This window comes from Phocoena sinus, chromosome 9, assembly GCF_008692025.1.
Source record: "Phocoena sinus isolate mPhoSin1 chromosome 9, mPhoSin1.pri, whole genome shotgun sequence".
Lineage (NCBI taxonomy): Eukaryota > Metazoa > Chordata > Mammalia > Artiodactyla > Phocoenidae > Phocoena > Phocoena sinus.
The window spans coordinates 13,619,180-13,638,468 of record NC_045771.1 but is presented as its reverse complement, the minus strand read 5'-3'; the positions used below and the strand labels follow the sequence as shown (position 1 = coordinate 13,638,468).

The 19,289-nt window shown below is 42.0% G+C and overlaps 1 protein-coding gene across 4 annotated transcripts in view; it reads right to left on the bottom strand.

Annotated features, from left to right (window-relative positions):
- The window catches only part of MKRN1 (makorin ring finger protein 1), a 28,883-nt gene extending 10,664 nt beyond the window's left edge, over positions 1 to 18,219 (bottom strand). Inside the window, exons 1-2 of one of the 4 annotated variants that reach the window (XM_032643269.1) lie at positions 17,846 to 18,219; positions 10,300 to 10,428 (exon numbers count right to left, since the gene is read on the bottom strand). In XM_032643269.1, coding sequence (XP_032499160.1) covers positions 10,300 to 10,428; positions 17,846 to 18,030 — 314 coding nt within the window. In that variant the 5' untranslated portion in view covers positions 18,031 to 18,219. Of the gene's footprint in view, positions 1 to 10,299; positions 10,429 to 17,527; positions 17,674 to 17,845 lie in introns of those variants that run through there. The other 3 variants (XM_032643270.1, XM_032643272.1, XM_032643271.1) reach the window with 3 other exon arrangements.
- Positions 18,220 to 19,289: the final 1,070 nt, after the last annotated feature.

Sequence of the window (19,289 nt, the reverse complement as noted above, 5' to 3'; positions counted from 1 at the left end):
TAAATAAAATAAACTCTCTCTCAGAAATGTTTAAATTAATTAACTAATTAATTAAATAAAATTTCAGTGTCCCAAAATAAAGTTTCATTGGAACACAGTCACATCTATTAGCTTATGTATTTACCTAGGGCTGTTTTTGTGCTACAAGAAACCGTATGGCCTGCCCAGCCACAAATATTAATTCTCTGGTCCCATACTGAAAGTCTTCCAGGCCCCGTTAAAGAGAATCCTCACATCTATTGGATTTAGTCCATGACAGTGGCTTTGTAAAGTTATTAATTCTTTAAGAAATTAACACAGAATTGCCGATCCTTTAAGCCACAGTGGTAAGTTAATACTGAGGCAACACTGAAACTAATGTTGAGTTTTTCTTTCACATCGTGCAAAGAATACTTTGATACAGTATCAGTTTCTATCTAAGGAAGTTTAATCCAGTTTTCTTCTACCTCTACACTTCTCCCTCTGGTTGGCTTGCAACTCCCCACCCCCATCATTCTGAGCTTTGATATCTGCCTTTAAAGATGTTAACTTATGGGATTTGGTAGGTCTATAGGGCAAAAAAAAATCCCTCCAAAGGGGAATTCCCTGGTAGTCCAGTGGTCAGGACTCCAGGCTTCCACTGCAGGGAGCATGGGTTCAATTCCTAGTCAGGGAACTAAGATCCCGCATGCCTCATGGTCACTCCAAAGGAAACAAGATCTACCATAACAATGGTTGTCAACCAAGGCAGTCCTGTCCCTTTCCCAAGTGGGTGTTCAGAAACAATGACCAGGAGTTCTAATGGCACTTACTCAGTGGGGGCAAAGGATGCTACATCTGCAACAGTCCTGAGCAACAAAGAACTGGCATCACTAAATAACAGCACCCCATTATGCAACACGGATGCAATACGGATGCAGCAATACTTCTGCAATACGGATACAGCAACACTTCTGCAACACAGATGCAGCAACACTTCTGGCCTGTTGGAACTAGGATATCATTTCATTATAAACTATTCCCTTCATGAGGAGTTAAACTACTCAAAATCCCTGGGCATTGGCCAAGTTGCATAAAAAGATCTCTACATAGTAAGAGTGAAAAGTAGGCTTAAGCCCCCAAGTACAATTTTAATGAGGAAACAGTCTTGGATCTTGGAACAAGCCACTCCATGAGATTCCTTCCTTAGCTAATCTATAATCAAGCTCTTAATAATCACCTATATCAGCCTGTCCCAAACAATTATCACCAAACTTTCCTTTCAGGTAGACTATTGGGATGTAGGTTTCCCTAACTCCTTTCACTTTACCCTAAGAGCACTAAACCCAGCTCAAATCAGGATCATTCCCCAAAAACGGAGCTGTATACCCTTACTAAAGAGAAAACTGCTGACCAACACATGGAGCCTAGGCCTTAGCTCGGATTTCTTCAATTTACCCCCTTATTTCCCAGTTATATCACCTCTATGGTCCAATCATATGAGTACCTCTTCTGAAATAAGAGGCTCATCTGTTAACAGCCATAATTTTCCACAATCTATCACACAGTATATTATTCTCCAAGTCTCTCTGCTGCACACCTTAGAGCCCCGTGTCCACTCTTGCTTACATTCAATTCCTCTCTCCCTATAGTTTACAAGGATTCTCAACTGACTGCCTAGTCAAGGAATTACGTTGGTTTAAAAATCCTGCAGAGGAGGCGGAGTCAAGATGGCAGTGTGGGAAGACGCAGAGTTAGCGTCTCCCCACAACTAGGGCACCTGCTGGCCGCTGGTGGTGAACTCTGACACTCAAGGAGACAGGAGGAACCCCAAAGTGAACCGGTAGGACATAGGGAGACTGATGGCAGGAGAAGTGGAGGCCAGACAGGGTCGGTGCCCCTGCGGGCAGGGAGATCAGGAGAGGCAGGCGGGAGGGGCCCTCCAGGAGGAGGGGAGGGCGTTTCCCCGCCCACTCAAGCCCAGGAAGCCTGCTGGGCTCCCAGGTGAGGTTCCCGGCGCTCTGGCTCTGAGACCAACCTCTGCTCCTTGAGCCTAAGCCGCACCCCCCACAGTCCCCAAGGCCTTTTCCAGCACTGTGGGTCCTGAGCACTGGCCCCGCCCACTGCCCAAACCTTCCCCTTGCTTGGGCCCCACTCTCCACAGCTAAGGCCTTTCTCCCCTCCCCCCAACTTTTTCATTTCCCTCGTTTTTTGTTTTTTTAACTATTGTGATACTGATGCACCTTCTGGTTGTTGACTCATCTATATTTTATTTTTATATTCTTCCTAAAATATCTGTTAATTTCCTAGGCTAATTTTATTTTTTACTATATTATTGGGGTTTTTTTTTTTTTTTGCCACCCCAGGCAGCCTGCAGCATCTTGGTTCACGAGCCTGGAGTCGGGGTGAAGCTCCTGTGGTGGGAGTTCCAAGTCTGAACCACTGTACTAACAGAGAAACTCAAACCCAGGAAATATTCATCGGAGTGAGGCCTCCCGGCGTCTCTCTTCTCAGCAACAAAACCCAGCTCTACCCAATAGCCTACAAACCCCAGTGCTGGAAGCCTCAGGCCAAACAACCAGTAAGACAGGAACATAACCCCACTCAAAAAAAAAAAAAAGGAGAGAGGGAGAGAGAGAGAGCAAAAAAATATATCACAGATGAAGAAGCAAGGTAAAAACCTACAGGACCAAATAAATGAAGAGGAAATAGGCAATCTACCTGAAAAAGAATTCAGAGTCATGATAGCAAAGATGATCCAGAATCTCAGAAACAGAATGGAGGCACAGATTGAGAAAATACAAGAAATGTTTAACAAAGATCTAGAAGAACAAACAGAGATGAACAACACAATAAATGAAATGAAAAATACACTAAAAGGAATCAGTAACAGATAACTGAGGCAGAAGAAGGAATAAGTGAGCTGGAAGACAAAATGGTAGAAATAACTTCCGAGGAGCAGAATAAAGAAAAAAGAATGAAAAGAATTGAAGACGATCTCAGAGACCTCTGGGACAATACTAAAAGCACCAACATTTGAATTATAGGGGTCCCAAAAGAAGAAGAGAAAGAGAACGGGTCTGAGAAAATATTTGAAGAGATTATAGTTGAAAACTTCCCTAACATGGGAAAGGAAATAGTCACCCAAGTCCAGGAAGCACAGAGAGTCCCATACAGGACAAATCCTAGGAAGAACACACCAAGACACATATTAATCAAACTAACAAAAATTAAATTCAAAGAAAAAATATTAAAAGCAGCAAGGGAAAACAAAAAGTAACATACAAAGGAATCCCCATAAGGTTATCAGCTGATTTTTCAGCGGAAACTCTTCAGGCCAAAAGGGAGGGGCAGGATATACTTAAAGTGATGAAAGAGAAAAACCTACAACCAAGATCACTCTAACCAGCAAGGATCTCACTCAGACTTGATGGAGAAGTCAAAAGCTTTTCAGACAAGCAAAAGCTAAAAGAATTCAGCACCACCAAACCAGCTTTACAACAAATGCTAAAGAAACTTCTCTAAGCGGGAAACACAAGAGAAGAAAAAGACCCACAAAAACAAACCCAAAATGATTAAGAAAATGGTAATAGGAACATACATATCGATAATATCCTTGAATGTGAATAGATTAAATGCCCCAACCAAAAAACATAGACTGGCTGAATGGATACAAAAACAAGACCCATATATATGCTGTCTACAAGAGACCCACTTCAGACCTAGGGACAAGTACAGACTGAAAGTGAAGGGGTGGAAAAAGATTCCATGCAAATGGAAATCAAAAGAAAGCTGGAAAAAAAAAAAAAAGAAAAAGAAAGCTGGAGTAGCAATTCTCATATCAGACAAAACAGACTTTAAAATAAAGACTATTACAAGAGACAAAGAAGGACACTACATAATGATCAAGGGATCGATCCAAGAAGATGTAACAATTATAAATGTTTATGCACCCAACATAGGAGCACCTCAATACATAAGGCAAATGCTAACAACCATGAAAGAAATCGAAAGTAACACAGTAATAGTAGGGGACTTTAGCACCCCACTTACACCAATGGACAGATTATCCAAACAGAAAATAAATAAGGAAACACAAGCTTTAAATGACACAACAGACCAGGCAGATCTAATTGATATTTATCCACCCAAAAGTGGCAGAATATACTTTCTTCTCAAGTGCACATGGAACATTCTCCAGGATAGATCACATCTTGGGTCACAAATCAAGCCTCGGAAAATTTAAGAAAACTGAAATCATATCAAGCATCTTTTCTGACCACAACACTATGAGACTGGAAATCAATTACAAGAAAAAAACTGTAAAAAACAAAAATACATGGAGGCGGGCTTCCCTGGTGGCGCAGTGGTTGAGAGTCCACCTGCTGATGCAGGGGACACAGGTTCGTGCCTCAATCCGGGAAGATCCCACGTGCCGCGGAGCGGCTGGGCCCGTGAGCCATGGCCGCTGGGCCTGCGCGTCCGGAGCCTGTGCTCCACAACAGGAGAGGCCACAACAGTGAGAGGCCCGCGTACCGCAAAAAAAAAAAAAAAAAAACATGGAGGCTAAACAGTGCGCTACTAAATAACCAAGAGATCACTGAAGAAATCAAAGAAATTAAAAAATACATAGAAACAAATGAGAACGAAAACACCACGACCCAAAACCTATGGGACACAGCAAAAGCAGTTCTAAGAGGGAAATTTATAGCAATTCAATCTCACCTCAAAAAACAAGAAAAATCTCAAATAAACAATCTAACCCTACACTTAAAACAACTAGACAAAGAAGAACAAAGAAAACCCAAAGTCAGTAGAAGGAAAGAAATCATAAAGATCAGAGCAGAAATAAATGAAATAAAAATGAAGAAAACAGTAGTAAAGATCAATAAAACTAAGAATTGGTTCTTTGAGAAGATAAACAAAATTGAAAAACCTTAGCCAGACTCATCAAGAAGAAAAGCGAGAGGACGCAAATCAATAAAATTAGAAATGAAAAAGGAGAAATCACAACTGACACTGCAGAAATACAAAGGACTACAAACAACTACATGCCAATAAAAAGGACAACCACGAAGAAATGGACAAATTCTTGGAAAGGTACAATTTTCCAAGACTGACCCAGGAAGAATTAGAAAAGATAAACAGATCTATCACAAGTAATGAAATTGAAACTGTAACTTAAAATCTTCTAACAAACAAAAGTCCAGGACCAGACGGCCTCACAGGCGAATTCTATCAAACATGTAGAGATCCTTCTCAAACTCTTCCAAAAAAACTGCAGAGGGAGAAACACTCCCAAATTCCTTCTACGAAGCCACCATCATCCTGATAACAAAACCAGAAAAAGATATCACAAAAAAAGAAAATTATAGACCAATATCACTGATGAACACAGATGCAAAAATCCTGAAGAAAATACTAGAAAACAGAATCCAACAACACATTAAAAGGATCATACACTACGAACAAGTGGGATTTATCCCAGGGAGGCAAGGATTCTTCAATATACGCAAATCAATCAATGTGATACACCACATTAACAAATTAAGGAATAAAAACCATATAATCATCTCAATAGATGCAGAAAAAGCTTTTGACAAAATTCAACACCGATTTATGATAAAAACTCTCCAGAAAATGGGCAAAGAGGGAACCTACCTCAACATAATAAAAGACACATATGACAAACCCACAGCAAGCGTCATACTCAATGGTGAAAAACTGAAAGCATTTCCACTAAGATCAGGAACAAGACAAGGATGTCCACTCTCGCCATTCTTATTGAACATAGTTTTGGAAGTCCTAGCCATAGCAATCGAAGGAAAAGAAATAAAAGGAATATAAATTGGAAAAGAAATAAAACTGTCACTGTTTGCTGATGACATGATACTATACATAGAGAATCCTAAAGATGCCACCAGAAAATTACTAGAACTAATCAATGAATTTGGTAAGGTTGCAGGATACAAAATTAACACACAGAAATCTCTGGCATTCCTACGTACCAACAATGAAAAATCAGAAAGAGAAATTAAGGAAACACTCCCATTTACCACTGCAACAAAAAGAATAAAATACCTAGGAATAAACCTGCCTAAGGAGGTGAAAGACCTGTACTCAGAAAACTATAAAATACTGATGAAAGAAATCAAAGATGACAGAAAGAGATGGAGAAATATACCATGTTCTTGCATTGGAAGAATCAATATTGTGAAAATGACTATACTAGCCAAAGCAATCTACAGATTCAATGCAATCCCTATCAAACTACCAATGGCATTCTTCACAGAATTAGAACAAAAAATTTTACAATTCATATGGAAACACAAACACATATGGAAAATGACTATACTAGCCAAAGCAATCTTGAGAAAGAAAAATGGAGCTGGAGGAATAAGGCTCCCTGGCTTCAAACTATACCACAGAGCTACAGTAATCAAGACAGTATGGTACTGGCACAAAAACAGAAATATAGATCAATGGTACAAGACAGAATGCCCAGAGATAAACCCACGCACACATGGGCACCTAATTTACAATAAAGGAGGCAAGAACATAGAATGGAGAAAGATGGCCTCTTCAATAAGTGGTGCTGGGAAAACTGGACAGCTACATGTGAAAGAATGAAATTAGAACACCACCTAACACCATACACAAAAATAAACTACAAATGGATTAAAGACTTAATATAAGACCAGACACTATAAAACTCTTAGAGGAAAAACATGGGAAAAACACTCTTTGACATAAACCACAGCAAGATCTTTTTTGACCCACCTCCTAGAGTTCGGGAAATGAAACCAAAAATAAACAAATGGGTCTTAATTAAACTTAAAAGCTTTGCACAGCAAAGGAAACCATAAACAAGACAAAAAGACAACCCTCAGAATGGGAGAAAATATTTGCAAATGAAACAACAGACAAAGGATTAATCTCCAAAATATACAAACAGCTCAATATCAAAAAACAAACAATCCAGTTAAAAAATGGGCAGAAGACCTAAATAGACATTTCACCAAGGAAGACATACAGATGGCCAAGAGGCACATGAAAAGATGCTCAACATCACTAATTATTAGAGAAATGCAAATCAAAACTACAATGAGGTATCACCTCACACCAGTCAGAATGGCCATCATCAAAAAATCTAGGAAAAAAAAAACAAAACTCTAGAAACAATAAATGCTGGAAAGAGTGTGGTGAAAAGGGAACCCTCCTGCACTATTGGTGGGAATGTAAATTGATACAACCACCAAGGAGAACAGAATGGAGGTTCCTTAAAAAACTAAAACTGGAACTACCATATGACCCAGCAATCCCACTATGGGGCATATACCCTGAGAAAACCAAAATTCAAAGAGACATGCACCACAATGTTCACTGCAGCACTATTTACAATAGCCAGGACATGGAACCAACCTAACTGTCCACCAACAGATGAATGGATAAAGAAGATGTGGCACATATATACAGTGGAACATTACTCAGCCATAAAAAAAAAAATCTGAGTTATTTGTAGTGAGGTGGATGGACCTAGAGTGTGTCATACAGAGTGAAGTTAAGTCAGAAAGAGAAAAACAAATACCGTATGCTAACGCATATATATGGAATCTAAAAAAAAAAAAAAGGTACTAATGAACCTAGTTGCAGGACAGAAATAAAGAGGTAGACATAGAAAATGGACTTGAGGACATAGATAGGGTGGGAGGGCAAAGTTGGGGCAAAGTGAGAGTAGCATGGACATATATACACCACCAAATGTAAAATAGTTGGCTGGTGGGAAGCAGCAGCATGGCACAGCGAGATCTGCTTGGTGTGCTTTGCAATAACCTAGAGGGGTGGGATAGGGAGGATGGGAGGGAGGCTAAGAGGGAGGGGATATGGGGACATGTGTATACATATGGCTGATTCTCTTTGTTATGCAACAGAAACTAACACAGTATTGTGAAGCAATTATACTCCAATAAAGATTTTTTAAAAAAAAATCTTGCAGAGACCATCCACTACAAAGAATCGCTCATTCACAGTAGGATGGATTTCTAACACCTATTGCCCTTTTTAATATTGTGACTGACTACAAGAGACATATCTGGGTTTTTTAGTTTTGGGGTTTTTTTTTGAGGAGTGTCGTATCAGTTTTTTCCTTCTAGCAATATTGCAATGAAAAACATTAGCAGAGAGCAAAATGACCACTAAACTCAGATACCAGGGGTTCCATTTCTGGGATCCTTCCTACAGTCACATGGAAAGAATCTTGTATTTCTTCTCTACCCTTAGTAGATTTCCTAAGTAAAACAGATGTGAGATAGCCTAACATCAATATCCCACCCGTCAATAATTTCTTAGTCTTTTGAACTCCAAGCATTTGAACCCAATAGCTGACACAATTCTTTTCTGATAACAGGATGCTAAAATTGGCTATGACACTGTCAAAATATCTTACCTAGTGTGATCATTTAAAATATGCCTGGGACTTCCCTGGTGGCGCAGTGGTTAAGATTACGCCTGCCAATGCAGGGGACACAGGTTAGAGCCCTGGTCCGGGAAGATCTCACATGCTGCGGAACAACTAAGTCTGTGTGTCACAACTACTGAGCCTGCGCTCGAGCCCACAAGCCACAACTACTGATCCGTCATGCCACAACTACTGAAGCCCACGTGCCTAGAGCCCGTGCTCCACAACAATAGAAGCCACCATAATGAGAAGCCAGCACGCGGCAATAAAGAGTAGCCCCCGCTCACTGCAACTAGAGAAGGCCCGCACAGCAACGAAGACCCAACACAGCCAAAAAGAAATTTTTAAATAAATTTTTAAAAAAACCTTAAAATATATAAAATAAAATATGCCCAAAATTCTTTAACAGTCCTCCCCCCTTCAACAGGTGGAGGCCAATTTCTTTCCCCTTGAAGGTGGGCTGGACTTAGTGACTCGCTTGTAATAAACAGAATATAGTGGAAGTGACAGTGTGTGACTTCTGAGACTAGATCATAAAAAGGTATTGTGGCTTCGTCCTTGCTGTCTCTCTTGAATCACTTACTCTGGGGACAAGTTAGTGTGAGGACACTAAAGCAGCCCTAGGGAAATGTCCACAAGGCGAGGAACTAAGGCCTCCCACCAACAGATGTGTGAGTGAGCCACCTTCCAAGTGGTCTTCCGGGCCCCATTGAGACTTCAGATGATGGCAGCCCTGGCTGAAATCTTGGCCGCAATCTCTCGAGAGTCTCCAAGCTAGAACCACCCACTCAGCTAAGCCACGCCAAGATTCCAGACTCCAGAAACTATGAGATAATAAATGTTTACCATTTTCAAGCTGCTGAATTTCAGGGTAACTTGTTTAACATCAATAGATAACCAATAATAATAAAAAAATAGATAACTAATACACTTAGATATTTTCTAAACTGAGAAGGTAAAGAAAAGCTCTAACTGGGACTTCCCTGGTGGTCCAGGGTTAGATCTCAGCACTTCCACTGCAGGGGGTGCGGGTTTGCTCCCTGGTCAGGGAACTAAGATCCCACGTGCCGCGCAGTACGGCCAAAAAAAGAGAAGAAAAGCTCTACCCAATTGCTAGCAGAGCCCACAGAACCCACTACTGCTGAATTGCAATTTAACCAATTCAATGAATGATTATAGAGATTACTTAATAACTAATCCCTCTTGGTTTTCCACGTTCTGAGATAGGTACTAGAGACTGCTCTGAAGCATTTTCTGTAAATCTTGGCTTAGAATTTAGTCTTGCGAGCTCAAGTGATTTATGAAAATTTAGTTGGAATGAGAAGCCCTCTTAACTAGTAACCTAATAAACTGTTCCAAATGCCTATGATCTCATTTTCTCTCCATAATTCATACTAATAGAGAACTGAAACTAGTCCCAACTGGTCAAATATGAACCTTATTCTTGGTCTTTAAGAGGAAATGCCATTAACAAACATGCCTTCACCACACCCTATTCCTAGGTTTGCCAGAAGTTGCTCCTCAGGCACTATTTAAATTTAGGACTGTATTATAAACTCATTTTTTAAATGTAATACATTCCCTGCAAGAGAGAGATGTCAGTGTGCTAACATTTCTAATGAGCACTTTTTAAAGTACTATTTTAGGGAATTCGCTGGCCATCCAGTGGTTAGGACTTGGTGCGTTCACTGCCATGACCCGGGTTCGATCCCCGGTTGGGGAACTAAGATCCTGCAAGCTGTGAGGCATGGCAAAAAAAAAAAAAGGACTATTTTAAATCTATTATTTACAATGTTGTTGGAATTATGTATTTTCCTCTCACTTTTTTCTGCCAACCTCTCCATCCACCCCTGAACAAAACTGAATTGGAAACAAATTCTTACCTGCAGCGGTCTCCGTAAATACAGTACCCTCGCTGAAAATACTTGCACACTACACCATATGGACTGTCAGAGAGGTCATGTGAGTATCGACAGTTATCTCCTTCCTTACAAACCCCATGCATGAAATACCTGTGAGACAAAGAACCACAAGTTGGTTTATAAGTCAGTACTCAAAGAATTCATGACCATTATATTCTAATAACACAGGAGCACTATATACTAGTACTTTATTCTACTGTTATAGTCTATCTACACAAACACGAGAAATGAACACAAAGAAAGGAGAACTAGACTGTATGACCATAAAATTATCCATGATGGTACTACAGGAAGGTTGCCTATAGATACAGACACCAATTTAAACTTTGAGGTCATCATTAATCTTGTCTCTACGGGTTAAGTCTGACTACTGCTCTCATTTTACAGTCCTACAGAGGTAGCTTCTTGTTTTCCACTAACTTCAGCCATAATGGCAGCTCTATCTGCAAAAAAATCAAAGATAAGCAAGAAACAACGTAAACCTGAACGGGTCAGACTACTGTATATGTTTCAATTCTTTGAGAAACCATTTTAATTCTTTAAAAGCCACATGTGAAAATACAAGTAAAATTTGTTGCAAAGGTAGAGGCAAAGGGAAATCACTTTCTGTCCTTCACTTAGCAGACTCTTGTTCTGAAGGAGAACATGTGTACCTAACTAGCGGTTTCCAAAAACCAAGTATCAGAGAATGACTCAGTTTCTAAGACGACCTGGGAATTTGCTACAAGTGCAACTTCTGAGACCTCACCTCAGACCAACTAAACTGGAAATGGGGTGGGGGGCCAAGCAGCAATCTGTAAGTAACTAGGTGGATCAGGGAAGTGATAAGGGGCTTTACTTTTTGTAGATAATCCTGATCTTGTAAAGCGGGTAGAACTACCACCACCCCTTGCATCCTCCCTCCCATCACTGACTTTGGTCTCTTTCTCTTGAGTAGAGTTATGAAAATTTCATGTTGGCAGACCATTAACTGCCCCAAATATGCATCTATGTACAGCTGATCCAGAGTAAGGAAAAAGTGCCTACCTCATGGGTGTGTCAATTATCTAGAGAAGGAAGGTAGAATAGCATTAAGTGCACTCCACTTGTCCACTGGATTGAAGGATGTATAGAAAAGAGACTCATATTTACCTAAAGGAGCCTTGAAGAAGCCTGCCCCAAATTGAAATGTGAAAGGTCCTATTCAAATTACTGGCATGGGGCTTCCCTGGTGGCGTAGTGGTTGGGAATCTGCCTGCCAATGTGGGGGACACAAGTTCGAGCCCTGGTCCCGGAGGATCCCACATGCCACAGAGCAACTAGGCCTGTGCGCCACAACTGCTGAGCCTGCGCTCTGGAGCCCTGAGAGCCACAACTACTGAGCCTGCATGCCACAACTACTGAAGCCCACGCTCCTGGTGCCCGTGCTCCACAACAAGAGAAGCCACTGCAATGAGAGGCCAGCTCACTGCAACAGGGAGTGGCCTGAGAGCCCGTGAGCAGCAACGAAGACCAAACGCAGCCAAAAATAAATAAATTAATTAATTTTTAAAAATTACTGGCATGTATACCTTCTATGTGACATAGAAAGAAAAAATGTTAACATCTTGGTGGAACAGCTATAATTATCAAGAAGATCCTGAACTACCCTAGGGTTTCAGTCCATAACAAAACATAAGAATATAGTAGTAGGAAGTCAAATTCTAACTATAATTAACCTAATTTCAACTATTATCAGGTTTAACTTAATCTAACTAGGTCTGAACTTTTGCTCAAGTACAGGGCAACTTTCTGCAAGCTTTGAAGCTGTCTGAGCACCACATAACACAAATTTGAGTTAAACCACTTGTGCCAATAGGTACTTTTTTGACTGTATAAATGAACAAATTAACACTTAAAAAAACCCAACAACCCAACAAGTCAATAATTTCATTGTAATCACCACTAGTATAATCATGCTTCAAAGTATCTATACAAGTATCCACACACACACACACAAAAAATTATTCACAGTTGGTAACTGCTTATTCATTTGAAACAGTCTCACTGTTTGAATATAGTTGCTTACTGTCCCATCCCCAGTGGGAACTTTCTCAATTCTCAACACAAGACAAAGCTGTCTATACCTTCAATGTTCTTTGGGGTCAGTTTGAAGTCAGAGGTGCACATACTGATACAGTTTTAAGGCTTGATAAAATACCTGCCCCTGGAGATTTGCAAAGCCGTTGCTCCAAGGAGTTCAGCTCCCTGCCACCTGCATTTCAGTGTCCAGCAGGAGGCTCTTCCTCAACACTTGTGCAACACCTCACACCACTGTTACTTTCTGACATCCATGATAGTAAAAACTGTTCCCGAGAATCCAAAATGAAAGAGTAAAACTCAGAGTCACTGGCCCAAGACAGTGTAGCATGGCCTGTTGGTACCTTTTGACCAAGAGCATAATACAGCAATGACCAAGAATGGAGAGAACAGAGGGGAGGACAGGCTGGAAGGCTAGGGAACAGATTCTGCAGGGCCTTTTAAGTTATCTTAAAGCAGTAAGAAACCACTGAAAGATCTGAAACAAGGACATGTCAGAATTAAATTTAAATTTTAAAACATTACATTAAACTGCCTTCTTCCAGGTGACGTGTCTGGGCCAGCTGATTACATTTACGTCTAGGGACTTCAGTTGATTCCAAGTTTCAAGAGCCAGCAGTGGATGCAGCTACCAGAACAGTTGACACAATCGGGCTGCAGCAGCAGTCAACTGTTTGGATCCAGGCAGTAGTAAAAAGCACACAGTTTCAGAACTGGGAAGACTGTTTCAATTCCAGCTTTGTGACCCTCAGTAAAGCTATTTTGTCTTAGTTTCACCACTCTTTCAGATTTAAGAACTTAAAAAAAAAAAAAAAACCCTCCATGTGTGCAGTAGCAGCTGCATAGTGTCTTTGCTGGCACTCGAGTTCATTTCCCCATCTCCCCTTCCACATCTCTTCTCTGCCTTGACTACATTTGTTTCCGACCACACACTTTAAGAGGTACACACTAACGAATCGGATAAGAAAAGCAAGAGACCTAGATGTCATGCCATAAGAAGATTTTAAGTAACTGGAGTAGTTTGGCCAGAAGAAAAAGGAATAGCCTTTTGCAGCACTATTCCTGGCAAAGTCAATACATGTGGGAAGCTACATCATAAACCTGGCTCAGCGTAAGGACTGAGAACTAGAACTATCCAGCAATGAAATAAGCTCCTGAGGTCCAGAACTAGCATCACCAAAGGAATTCAAGCAGACACAAATCACCCGATACCGCAGAATCAACAGAAACACTAGAATACAAGCCCTAATTAGTTACTGCCAAATACTAAGCATTATTTTACATGGTTGTTTGGTACAGATGGTCTGGGTTTCTGGTTTGTTTTACTTGCCTTTTGTCTCTCAGTGATATTAACACTGTTGGTATAATTATAAACAGTCCTCACAGTGAAATCCCTTCTTGCCAATCCATGTCTAAGAGATTATGACATGATAGTGTAAATTATAATCTAAAGAGGAAGAAAGGCAACTCTCCCAAGAATCTCTCCCCATTTTCTTTTTTAAATGCTACCACCAAAAAGTCATCATCCAAATTCACCTTAATGCCAGTGTCCAGGCTGAGGTTGCCTTCAGTTAAAGGCTGGGCCATATGATTTCTATGGTTCCTTCCACCTTGAAGATTCTATGACTCCAATCAGACATTGTCCAGTAATAAAGACAAATACAACTGACTAGAATCCCCGACTGTTGTACCTCTTGGAAACATAAGCATGGTTACCAAGATATATATAAGAAACCCCAACAGTAGCTTGTGAGGGTGTTAAGAGAACCACCCAATACCCTCAAAGTACTTCTAGGCGTCATAACAACCTGTCTGGGGATTTACAGAAATTACAGAATATTAATTAATTTGGCACTTAATCACTTAATCTGCTGTGACACTGTTTACTCTGTTACTTAATTCTTGATAAGTACATGTACCCTATTTCTCAAACTAGATTGTAAATTCCTGGTGTTTAAGAACTATAGTTTATTCTGCTTTTTATCTTCTGTAGTACCTGTACACATAATACTTAGATATGTGTTCAGTAAAAACTGTAGAAGACAGCTAGGTGTCATGGGGAATCACAGTGCCAGTAGCAAATTAATTTCTCTTTCCCTGGGCTGAATAACTTTTTCAATGCCATCCCTTCAAAAAACACTAAAGTCTGAAAGCAATAAATTTTACTGTGGATATCACAGCACTTGGATAAAGACTTTCCGGAAAAATTCCCTTCATTTTTACGCTACACTTAAAGTTTTTGAAAAGTCAAAATGAAAAAACACTTGGTTTTTGTGTATTATTTCAATACACTCGTCTACCATTGTAGCAGCACTCTGATAAAACATTGTCTAAGTTCAAAATTACAACTTGCAAGTTACAACTTTGTTGTTTTAACCCCCAACACTCAGGAAAACTAGAAGAAGCAATAGCATTTCTAGTTCACAGCACTAAATTCTAATAAAAGATATCAAAATGGCCTGGTGGGGGCAGCATAACACAGTTCCTTGGGAAAAGTATACCTAGGTTTTCCTTAAAGGCCGCAAAGATAAACACAATGACAATTTCAAGAGAAACATTTAGACAATATTAACCAACAAGAAAATACAGATGATTCTGAGCAACCAAAAACAAATTTATAACATCCAAACAGCTAAGAGGATTATATATACCCTTGGTGAAGAAAACAGCCTTAGTCAAATTTCTAGATATAAAGGGGGGAAGAGGCACAAACTAGAACACTATCTTGAATTCTCTTCAAAGGATATTTTGCTATCAAACACAATGAAAATATTTATAATACAGGCATTTCTGCATTTCCTTCAACATCTAGCTCTATGTCTCTCGTTGTAAGCACTAATGCTTATTTACTGAATAACTGAATGAGGTAGTCCCAGAAAGATATACACATGTTCTATTAAGTCCTTTGTCTTTGCTGATTTACAGGGGTCGTCCACTTCTTAACGAAAGCAGAGGAATCTTACAAGCACATATCAAAGTGGGTAATTTTAGGTGTGGATTTATCAAGATCAATTTAAGCATTTACTGAGTATACCAGGCACTGAGTAAAGCCCTACAGATACAATGATAAACAAAACAGGGCCCCTGCTCTCAGAAAGCTCAAAGCTTACAATAAATAAATGAAGATATCATATTTGGTATTCCCCTATTCAAAAGGAAGAAAGATTTTTTAACAGGAGATCGTGTTAGTAGTTAGAACAACTGAAAACAATATCAAATATTAAAATCCAAGACTTATCAACTAGCCTGTGCTTTTTTGGATAACTGTCTCAAGCAAAAGCTATACACAGCTTTATATGAAAAACAAAAACAATAGCACATCTAAGCCTGTATCTGATACATAATGCTTCTTAGAAATATTACTCAGCTATGTAAATTTCTTAAATATATAAATCTATTGGTTCATGGGCAAGGAACTCCCACTGGTCCAGGATCGATCTGGGATCTTTCAGAAACTCAAAGATCCTAAAGGTAGACAAAAAGGAATGATTAGTCTGGTGAGCTGTTCTGAGTTCTGATGACACTGGTGAGGAAGTAGAAAAGGGGAAGTAGATCAGGGGAAAGTGCCTAACAGAGGGGAAAGTAAAGTGTAGAAGTAATAACACATTCTGGGCAGAAATGAGTTGAGCTCAGATACAGACGCAACAGGATAATAACGAGACAAGTAATATATAGTAATGTCAAGTTAGTGATGGGTATTCAAGGCTAAACTATATTGAAACCAGAGTCTGTGTAAAATCAAGGCACTGAATAGAGTTCTTAAAGAACCCACATATTAAAGGAAGATTACTCTGTGTATAGATAGATTGGAACTGCAGGATGAATGGCTAGAAAATTCAGGAATGTAAAAGGTTACACTACTCCCTTTATTTTTATTTATTTATTTTTTTGCGGTACGCGGGCCTCTCACTGCTGTGGCCTCTCCCGTTGCGGAGCACAGGCTCCCGACGCGCAGGCTCAGCGGCCATGGCTCACGGGCCTAGCCGCTCCGCGGCATGTGGGATCTTCCCAGACCGGGGCACGAACCCGTGTCCCCTGCATCGGCAGGCAGACTCCCAACCACTGCACCACCAGGGAAGCCCCTAGTCCCTTTATTTTTAAAGAGTCAACTAGCACATACATATCAACTGTAACATTGTAGATAAAAGAGAAGTAACAGACTCAAATAATTGGTTCCATGAATAGGAATTTTTAAATTCTCATTCTTTGGGATACTGCACAAGTATTCTAAGGATCTACAGATCACTGATAAAAGAAGCCACCTAAAACGGCTTTTATGCTTTCTACATCCCGTTACTGAAAATAAACTTAATTAAACTTATCATTCATGCCTTAAATGTATCATGTTAAGCACTGAGAACGCTGCACTCTCGCTGTTAATACCAGGGAAGTGAGTTTTGTATATTAAGAATATTTTCAAACATTTACATATAAATTAAATTACCCCACCTAAGTGAAAACCGGCGTTTCAACTGATTTTTTCAACCGATTGAAAAACAAAAGCTTCTAGGCGCTTACTGATCACTTTTTAAAAATCCAAGTTCAACATCCAATTAAATGCCCTAATCTTAAACGTACAGCTCGATAATTTTTTACAGGCGTGCACACGTCAGTATAACCGTCCTCCACTAATCACTTATTTTTTTTCCAAATATTTTCATCCGACATCCCAAAACAAAACAAAATCTCTCTCCTTTGGGAGCGACGAGCTCCTTGACTCCCTGAAGTAAGATGCGTGGATTTCAAGAGATACCTTTAGCCGGGCCACGGGAACGGCAGCTCGTCAAATTTTAAGGCGGAGGAGACGACCCCGGCCCGGCACTCGGTTCTAAGACAAAGCTCAGAACCGCCAACCTCGATAAACATACAAAGAAGAAATAACCAAAGCTTCTGCTCCAGGTGGGGCGGGGGCCGAGAGACCCGAGAAGACTTTACAAACGGATGACACGGCGGCGGGGCCCGGCAGCCAAGCCCCCTCGCCGGGGCCCGCGGCGGCGCTCCCCGGCCAGGCAGGGTCGCGGGGAGGCGGCGGGCTCCAGGAGACACCACCAACCTCCTTCTCGAAACGGCGAGCTGGAGGCAGGGGCTGGGGGATCCGGCGACAATAAAAAGGAGGGAGGAGTCATCCTACCTCTCCCCGTGCGCGCGGCGCGCTCCGCCGGGTGCGGGGAGACTGCGGGCGGTGCGGCGGCTCCGCAACGAGGCCGCGCGCGCCCGAGCCTCGGCGGCCGGCGGGGGTTGACGCAGCGCGGGCGGGGAGGCCGCGGCGGCCGCGGGGACAGGAACGCCGGCGGCGGCGGCGGCGGCGGCGGCAGCAGCAGCAGCAGCAGCACCATCGGCGGCGGCTACGAAACGCCGGCTCCCCTCCCACCTCCGGCCGGTCGCCCGCCCCTTCCTCCGGGGTCTCGGTCCCCTCCCCGCGCCCGGCGCCGGCCGCGCTGCGTCTCACCTGCAGGTGACCTGTTTAGTCCAGCCGCCGCTGCTGCCGTCGCTGCCGCCTCCCCCGCCCCCCGCCCCCAGGGACGGGGAGGTGACTGTGGGGGTAGGGGTGGGGGAGGCCGCTGCCACCGCCGCCGCTGCCGCTCGTGCTCCTGATGTTGTGGCTGTTGTTCCGGGAGCTGCAGCCTCCGCCATTACTGTTTATCCCACACAGCAATGGCGCCGGAACTTCCGGGATCACATAATTCCGGTCCGGCTGCGGGGAGGAGAAGGCGGCAAGGCGAGGGGTGGAGAAGGACACTGAGGCGCCCGCTCGTTCCCCTCTGCCCCGCGTCGCGTCTCAGAGCGATCTCGCCGCTAGCACTGCGGGCCGGAGCCCGAGCGCCCCCAGTCCGCCCCCAGGGCTCCCTGATTGGTGGACGAGGCAGCCCCGCCTTGGAGGGGCGGGGCGAGGGCGGGCTACCCCAGGTGAGGCCCACCCCCCACACCTACTGCCCCCAAGCTCCACATCCAGGGAACCAAAGTCCTCATTTCAAGGGCACTGACTTAGAGGAATGCGTCCCAGCATAGGCTGATGCAGTGGAGAGGCGGGGTGGGATTGGGGTCCTGGGTTTGAATCCAGACTTCCCTGGCTCTACCAATTACTAGCTGGTTACCCATCCTCTCTAGCCTCAGTCTCCTGATCTCTCAAATGGGGGTGAGAGTAGGCCCCACCACATTGGGTTGTGGTGAGGTTTATATATGTGTGGCAATCACTGAGCTTAGTGCCTGGCAGACTAAACACTTAATAAATGTTCTCTCTTATTCTTCCCATCAGAGGTGGGATCTCTCAACCCAAGAGAATAGCATGGTGGCTAAGCAAATGCTCTGCAGTCAGCTTGTCTCCGTTACCTCCAGGCTTCTCCCATTCCTAGCAATGTGTTTTTGAGTAAGTTAACTTACCTCTTAGTCTCCTGCTTTCCATCTGTAAAATAATAATAATAATTTAAAAATAACTCCCTACCCCAGAGACGATTATGAAAATTAAATGAGAGTCCACTGTGCTTCACACTACAGTTTTAACTTAATAGATATTGAATAACAAAAGCTGTCTGAAATATCCCAGCTTCTAAGAGTTATTTCTAAAACTAAGAACATTAAAAAGTATTTAATCCTACTTTCTGATTAAACCCCATGGTCCTCACAGATGCTGCATATTAAATCTTGAGCAGTTTTTCATGACCCTTAAATTTGCTTTTCTATAGTCTCTCTACCTTGAGAAAGTGAAAATCCACCCCACTGATAATCAGACCACAATGTACCCAACAGACACAAACAAGGACAGTGGCAAAGCCAACAGAAAACAATGTTTCACCCAAGGCCACAACATGACTGCAAAATGACTAACAATCCCCTTTTGAGTAATCACAGCTTTTTGCTAATGACCTTCCCAGCCCCACTTCACTTCTCCCTCT